Below are 8,604 nucleotides of genomic sequence, written 5' to 3' on the forward strand. Positions count from 1 at the left end.
CTCAGTACATGGGTTGCCAGCTCTACCGACTGAGCTAACCAGGCGCCCATATTTACACATATCTTACCATCTTTCCACTACACTGAAAGTCATTCCTGAAAAAACTAGTTTAAGATTGGAGGAGCCCAAAGCAGAAAAGTACACAGGGTCAGGATGCCTCATTGATTTCAACTGAAAAGCAGGTTTTATGGTGTGATTACATTCATTATGGTACTGTAAAGTATGACTCAGAGTAGATAGGCTCACTAATGCACTGTAACTTAAGAATTGGTCTGACGTGGAAACCTGTGCATTAACAGGTCACGAGGATGCAACAGAAGACTTTGGCATCTACGAGTTTGTCTCCATACCCGGGAAAATGGAGTCTGCACAGGTATTTGACATGTTGCAGATTGATATGGATTACAACAGACATGGATTACAACAGTTGCTTGTAGTTTTAATTTTAATTTTCCTATGCACCTGTCCTGCAGGCATCATGCAGATCTCTGGCTCGCCTCGAGTCAGTTCAGGATATGCACACCACCATCTACGATGTGATCAGACACGTTCCTGAAACCCCTAGTCACAGTTTGCTGCAGTAACTTCTAGTTGAAGAGCGGAGCTGTAACTTACAGTGATTTCACTTGAAGACTCCCGTGTAGCTTTATTCTCTCAAAACACTGGTTTTGTTGGCCCATTTTTTGCACAAGGGATGAACGGGACTGGTGTGAGTACACAACCTGATCGTGCACTGTTATTGTTGTTAAATGTCTTTTGCTGACATTATTGTGAGATGAAAGTGTATGTGTGGCTTGACTTTTTTAAAAATGTGAAAGTTTAACTGAAGTTGACACTGTTTTGCCTTTTTTGTTCAAAATCATATTAAACCAAGCAAGTTAGTAGTAGCCATTATTCATATTATTATAAGCTCTTATAAGGTACCTACAAATGGTCATATCTTGATTACTATTTAAAACATGTGTTTAATTTAAAAAAGGTTTTATTTGCCATTTCATTAACATCTTTCTAATTTAACATTCCTGCCAAGGAGAGTCTGTTTTGTGAGAAGACAAGTGTTATAATGAATGATTTTTCTTGTATGAAATATATAAGTGTAAATATTGTACATTATTATACTGCAGATTCTTTATACCTTTTATTCTATTTCTATGTTTTGCTCAAATCTATTTATTCCTATAGAAACCCTGTTTCCACAAATGTAGCATTTCCTCTGCTCAACATGGATATAATGAAATGCTGAAACAAGTAAAGTAATTAATGATTCATAAATGATTGTACAGTTTGCATTCACATGTTTGTTTTCTACTTTATTAAATATATAACTGTTTACTATTCCGGGTCATTTTTAAATATGTGTTTGTTGCCTACAACCATGTGAAGAAAATGTACTTCATTCTGCCATTTCTGCATTTATTTTACTTCTCCTCTATGTCTTTTTCATAGAATGGCAAAAGAAGTCAGAGCTTGAAATGAACACTTTCTTAATTACAGATCCTGACAAAAAAACATAGCTGAGATGTCAGTTGTTCTTCACAGTCAGTCTTTGTCTGATGTCTTGGCTGTGATCTCTCTTCTCACAAAGTGTTTGAGTTGTACGTGTTGTCTCTAAATGGCTGCACAGTGCTTGTTTCTCTCAGCTTTGTTGTGTTGGTATGCTGTGTACCTGGCGTGTTATGGAGACAGGCAGCAACAGACGGATGGTTCAGCATGTGGCAGAATGCCCTCCACCTGCTCCTGCTGACACCTTGTCACGAGTAGATAAAAATGTGTGTGCTTGTTTTTCTGTGTGTATGTGTGTGAAAGAGAGAAGAGAGGCATGTCGAGGGAAACAAAACAGACAAGCAAGAACCAGATACAAAAGTGTTTTGTCAAGAAAACAGAAGTCAAAATCTATTAGTTTTCTATTATTTTTTTCCACCTTGTACAATGTATGACTTAAAAACAGCAGTCTGCTTATTAACAAAACATTGTCCTCCATTGTTCAGAGGCTTCTAATTAAATTCATGTCCAATGCAGTAACACAAAAACTGTAAAAATTCACGAGCTAGCTCATCTAGTAACTTTTAAAATTGAATCATGATGGCTTGTTCCCAAAAGAAGTTTTAAAAAAGGTGAGTTTGAAGGGATTTCACAAATAAATGACCCTGATGAAAGTATTTCATTGTTCTACAAGCCTGATTTTTACAAAAGTATGTCTTTACTTGTTCCCTGGTTAAAGATACATTGTCAAGAACCTCACACTGAGTCATAAAGTGCTGCTCATCGTGATGCTCCCTTGCATAACAACAAGCAGTTTATTGAATCTAGCTCTAATTATAACTTATGAAGCGACCAGCTCAGTGTGCTGTGTCTTTGTGGTGGCATCTCCGGGTAGGGGTTGCCATCTGTTCCGTCTCAGTGTATGCTTTAAAGGAGGCTCCGCACTGTGGATGACTGCCTAACAAACAACAGTGAAGTAAATTCACCTAAGGAGATTGACCTCACCTTCATTTGACTGGGAAATAGCCTGAGGCATCATTAACCAGGAACTGGAGCTCTAGTGCCTGCTGTCTGCTGCATGCTGCCTGCCTTTAACCAAGCGCTGCTCGAAATAACACCCAATGAGGCAATTACAAAGCAGTAAATGGGTCTGCATGCACTGTTTTTGTAATTATTTTGAACAGTTTACAGTGCAGAGCCAGGTGTAATTGCTTACCTGGCTACATGGCACTGAGGCATGGATGGCATGATATGATGTCATGATCTGTCTTGATCACAAAAGCAAATGTGGTTTGCTAAAATAATGCAGCCACACAAAAAATAATTAAACAAAACTGTATATTATTAACCTTAACCTGTGTGAGACCAAACAATATCTATTTAATTACCATGTGTAAACAATAGATATTGTTTGGTCTTAGACAGGTTTGCTATTTACCATATGTAAACAACAATATGCTATGGATGCAATACACATACAGAAAGTTACAGACATTAGAATAATTAAATTAGATCAAAATAGCACAGTGTAACATACTCAATTATAAGTAAAAGTTCTGCACTCAAAAATGTACTTTATATATAAAAGTAAAAATAATGATTTTCCAAAGCAATGGCCCCTGTCAGTGAATCATTATAAAGTATATTATACTACTGTACTATTATAACTGATGCACTAACGTGTAAGCAGCATTTTTATGTTGTAGCTGATACAGGAGAGGCAAATTTGAACTACTTTATAGCCTGTACCGTTGGGAAGTTTAATCTATAATCGTGTGTAATGTGCAAAAATGTCTCACCCGACACCCACAGTTGACTGATAGAACAAAGAGGGAGAGTAACAGTTTTCAGGGAGGCAAAATAACCACTGCTGTTAAATATTCTGCTCCATTTCTATTCTGTGATGTTAAATTACTACCATCCAGTGGTGTGAGGCAGTATGTATCACAGTTAATCTTATTTTTCTTCCACCACTTTTGAATATATTTTTTATATTTGTATTCAGAACAACATATATGTGTTATCAATTTAACCTAAATATTTTTAGTTTTTACATTTTTGAGATCCAGTCAGTTAAGGTCACAAGCACTAAATAAAATAAAAATAAATAAATAATAAATAGAAACTATTCAATTCAATACAAATGGGCGTTATTGGCATGGGGAACATGTGTTTACATTGCCAGAGCAGGTGTAAAATATATGTATACACAGATTAGTGAAAAAATAACTTACTTAAACACAAACTTAATAGAAAAACAAAACACATACAAGACTACATTTCCCAGGGTGCTTTGGCATCTTCCGGTTCTTGCCACGCAAGTCACGTGACGGTCAACTATGGCTTCCTTCTCGTAGTGATGGAGGCGCATCGTTGACAACAAAACAAAACTGTAACTTTATTCATTCATTTGTCCGCCGACACAAGTTGGATTCAGGATGCAGAAGATAAAGTCCCTTATGGCCCGTCAGGTGAGATATTCAGTCCACAGGAGCTGAGCTGCTGGCCGCTTGTCTCTGACAGCTGCAGGGAGCTAGCATGGCAGCGAGCTAAGCTAAGTGGCTAATTTGACAGCTCATCGTGGGGCTCATTAAAGGGCACATTCAGCTCGAGTAACAGCGGCTTTTTTTTAAACGACTGTATCACACATACCAACTATTTGCCCCGCATGAAGTAAATACTAGATAGGGGCAGTTAAAACTACCTCCTGGTTGTGAGAGTTCCCCCTCAGTCAAGCACAACAGCAGTGGGAAGTGGGCGGTTAGGGAAGTTCTCAGTTTGCACTGCAGTAATGTTAGACTCTTGAACCACATTGGTTCACCAATGGACACAACAGAGCGTATCGCTTTCATAAATCTCTCTGTCGGTTCCACTTTTTTTTATGCTGATGAATTGCAAGCTGCTGTGTGTGACCACGGGAACAGGTTACCGTCAGAGTTATCAGAGTTAGTCACTTATTGGGAGTTTTGAAGTCTAACACCGACTCTTATTTTGACAGGGCCTGAAAAGCCCCCAAGAAAGCATGGCAGACCTCAGCCCTGTGGAGAACCTGAGGATCCCGAGCAAGGTAATCTTTTATTGGTGTGATTGATGCATATGGGCTGCATATTCTATTCAGCCAACCTCTCTCATTGTAATGAAAGTTGACTATATGAGATATTCCTTTAATAATTCCAATCTTACAGCAGCAAAGTGGATAGAGAAAAAAAAACAGTATGAAAAAAAAAAATAATATAATATAAACACTGTACAAGAAATAAAAAAACACAACAGATAACACAATAACACAAATACTAGCAGCAATATTCACCACATATTTCACCACAGCTAATGATGTGTTCAGGTAGTTGTGTGTAGATAGCTACCTGTCCCATGTTTAACTTTGCACATTAAGGTCTGTGTAGTTTGTAGTTTTATGCTTCCTGTAACATTGTTGACGCCTGTTTTTTTGCACTGTTGTTGTGTGGGAAACTATCCTGGAAATATCCTTATTCCAGTCAAACTCCCAATCAGATATATCTAATAGTGACACAGTAAGGTTGAGTGTGTCAGGATGGTTTTAGATTTGAAGTAGACTTATTGTGTAGCTTATGTGTCAGACAGTGCTTTGTCCACCATGCGTTGTGTTACATTTTTGAATAGCTTCCTCCAAATGACATACGTTACATCACACTTACTGTTTTCGAGAGAGTATTTATGTCATTTAAGGACGTACATCAACTAACTATCCTAACACCAGGAGTGTGAAATGCGGTCCGCTGTAATAGTAGTTTAGCATTTTGGCATGGCAGAGTCTGAAAATGCAATCAGTCATGCTTAGTCACAGGAAGCATTTGTCATTATCCACTTGTACAAATTCAATTTGTCAAGAGCTGGCAGAGCGAAGCTGCAGAGTGGCTTTATATAATGTATAGTCACTTACTTACTTGCACCTCAATGCACTGCTAGTTGCTGGCTTTGCTTTGACTTTGCCTCGTAGTGTTGACCTTCTATTAATGTGGCTGAGTACAATTTAGAAGGTGGCCAACTCGATTTGTTCGCCATGCGCGGTGATATCAGCCAGGTCAATTCAACCAGACATTTAATTTCTCTCCCTTCGAAAGACTTGGCTTTTAATGGTTGACTTAGTTTTGATTTTCACCTTCGTCTGTGTTTTTCTTTCTTCCTAGCGTGCTTTGCGGATGTACCATTTGAGTACAGTTGAAAAATACTGCAAATATAAGACTAAAAGGAAGTGCTGTTCTGTCAACTCATCTATGACAATTTGCAGAAGGAGAAGCTGAGAGAATTTGAAAAATATCTTTCAATCTGTTTTTTATTTCAAGTCCTGTTGTCATGAGAAAAGAAGAAGACAGAGCAGCGTGCGGTAAACACAGGCTGTCTCTTTTGAACGGCTCATACGCAGCGATGTTTTTTTAGGGCTTGTGCTTAAGAATCTAATAATTTGACATCATTGTATCCCGTTGGTGTGATGCTTTGTATGCAATATAACAATCCAATCCCAAGATCAGATAAGATTCATTCTCCAGGTGTAACTAGAGCCTGAATGAAAGCAGAGTGTCTCAACGAAGATTTGTTTCTTTTCATAAGATGCATGTTGCCCCCCCCCTGGCTTTGGTATCAGGTGAAGTTGCCAGACTGGATATGCAGACATAAAACACCCTGGTTTTTAGGCCTGAAATATTCCCCTTTGTTCATGCTGGAATCACGGCCCCAAGAATCCCTGTGAATCTCATTAACAGCTGCCATGTTTGGCTTATGTAACACGAGGCAGCGTAGTGTAGGTCGAGCGAAAAACTGGGAGGGAGTTAGCATGGATGTTGTCTGGATGATATGCACCTCAGCCTCTATATCTCCTGTGTGTACTGCAAACACCTGCCTTTTGTGTGTTCAACCAAAACACAGGGGTTATTATTTGATGCTGTTATGCTTCCACTTTATTTGCTTTGCTGCTGGGCCTTTCAGCCTTCAGGAAAAAATGAAATAGGACCCACACAGGCCAGGCTTTGTGCACCGAAGACCTATGGTCCTTTCTGAATAAAGGTGAATAATCCCCTCGATATGCCGCTGCCGCTGCGAGGAACACTGCTTAACACGCTGCTCCGCGTGGGAGAGCGAGGCGAAGGTGCTTGACTGCCTGCGTCGTATTATTGCGATATTTAGTTTGATACTCGCCGCTTGCAACCATTCATGTGTTTTCCATTCCAACCACTTTAGCCGCGACTCGTGTCATTTATCATCCCCCAGGAGCTGACAGCAACATCTGGCTAACTATGTGGGGGATGATTGACAAATGATGCAGTGAGTCACAATTTGGACATGACTTGAAGGTTTGATGGCGTTTGAGTAATAAGCAGGGAAACCATAAACATATGCTAGTTATCCTGTACTTGTAGATTTGTGTTGTTTAGATTAGGTTTTTTTTTTGCTGTCGGCCTACAAATTGTATCCACAGATGGCCATATGGGCATAGATAGGCATACTTTGCATTGAAATGTCCCTTGTTTTTGAGTTTAAGATAAATATTGTGAGCAAAATCTGTATTCTTCGTCCTTCTCTCTTTCTTTTACTTCAAACCTTTGGCTGCTTTACGAGGTTTGACAGGCCTAATGTGATCTGATGTTATGGGAATATCATTTATTCAAAGAAAGCATTGACAAATGTCCTTATTAATTGTGCACTGGTAGGCTGTAAACAACCCCTTAGCTGTAAAACCACAACATATAAGTTGTTTTATAACTAAGGGGTTGCCTTGCCATGGCGAGCATTATGTGACTCGCCATGAGCCCCTGTAGAGTATGCCTTTGTAGACAGTAAATAAATGAATGCGCACATTCTGAGAAACCTATTCTCTGACGTTCTCTCATTTGGTCGAGGCATCTGTTCAGCGCAGATCGTACATCGTAGATGTGTTTGTGTGCTTCTCCATTTATCTCCCATAAGCTTCAATGCTGACACCACAGTCCGACACCGATCATCGTTAGAACGCTGGTGTTATGATGCAATGACTCATCCTTCTTTTTTTTGTTTTTGTTTCCTTGCTCATTAGCAGGAAGTGGCGACTGATATTTTCTGCAACTTTTGCTCAGCTCCACTTGATACCTTGCACCTTTTTACCGCCGTTTAGTTTGAGCTTTAGTCTGTTCGAGGCCGTTCTCTAGTTTTAAGAGTCATTTTAATAGATCTACTCATTTGCCCTGTTCGGGTAATTACAGAAGTTAATGAACTTAGTGTAATATGGTTTCTATTATGAAGTGTTACTCTACGTAGCTGCTGGTGCACTTGATTTGGTTCCTCTCACAGATGTAAGGCCCGTGATATGTGCATTCAGAGGTCAGACTCTTGGCTATAACAGCAGTTTACCCTCAGGGGAAACCATTCTCTCAAACAAAACCTGATCCCCCTTGTTCACCTGCTGCTGCGTACCTAATGCCCTCTACTAATTTACATGTAAATCTGGATTTAATACACGTTTGACCTTAGACAAGACTTCAATGTGATATAATCGGAGGTGTACGCCGTTCAAACTTTGGCGAATAATAAAAAAATAGATGGGGAGTTTGTATTGTTTCATGTGTCAGACGTTTCAAGAGCTAATGTGCACCAAACGCTTTAAATAAATCACACCTTAAAACAAAACAAAATATATATTTAAATTACTCTAAATGCTTCCAGGCTATTTTAGATCACTTTGATGTTTTTGTTCCTTTTGTTCATCTCTCTGGGTTCTAGAGATGATATAAGCTGCTTTGTGGGTTCACAAAACCAACAAACAAACAAACAAACAAACAAACAAGCCAACCTTTTTTCCCCTTTTCAATCCTTTTTGTTCAAAGCGGTCGTTCCTCTGTGAGTCAGTCAGGGATTTTCTTTGTAGGTGTTGCGGTCTCTTAACCTCCCCTCTCCTACAGAGCCTTTATGGGTTCCATCATTACAATCTCATATTGTGTGTTAAAGCTGTGCTCGGATGAAAAATCGTATTATTATATCTTTAATTTTTATTCCAGATAGAAAACTGAGCTCCAGTGGATTGTATCCACTATTATTGATGCTTCTACAAAAATGATTTCTTTGACCTGTTTATTTCACAAGTAGATGAAGAGCTTAAACAATAAGCAGTTT

General features: G+C 39.0%; 2 protein-coding genes across 3 annotated transcripts in view; both read left to right on the forward strand.

Annotated features, from left to right (window-relative positions):
* hepacam2 (HEPACAM family member 2) overlaps positions 1–1,321 on the forward strand; it is a 10,027-nt gene extending 8,706 nt beyond the window's left edge. Inside the window, exons 8-9 of the mRNA XM_035680824.1 lie at positions 300–373; positions 474–1,321. Of these exons, the coding sequence (XP_035536717.1) occupies positions 300–373; positions 474–584 (185 nt within the window). The 3' untranslated portion in view covers positions 585–1,321. The remainder of the gene's footprint in view (positions 1–299; positions 374–473) is intronic.
* Positions 1,322–3,804: 2,483 nt separating this feature from the next.
* The window catches only part of vps50 (VPS50 EARP/GARPII complex subunit), a 99,885-nt gene continuing 95,085 nt past the window's right edge, over positions 3,805–8,604 (forward strand). For both annotated transcript variants that reach the window (XM_035681124.1, XM_035681125.1), the window contains exons 1-2: positions 3,805–3,953; positions 4,481–4,549. In XM_035681124.1, coding sequence (XP_035537017.1) covers positions 3,921–3,953; positions 4,481–4,549 — 102 coding nt within the window. In that variant the 5' untranslated portion in view covers positions 3,805–3,920. The remainder of the gene's footprint in view (positions 3,954–4,480; positions 4,550–8,604) is intronic.

The sequence above is a fragment of the Morone saxatilis genome, unplaced genomic scaffold (genome assembly GCF_004916995.1).
Source record: "Morone saxatilis isolate NCDOM2014 unplaced genomic scaffold, NCSU_SB_2.0 Contig9, whole genome shotgun sequence".
Taxonomy (NCBI): Eukaryota; Metazoa; Chordata; class Actinopteri; family Moronidae; genus Morone; species Morone saxatilis.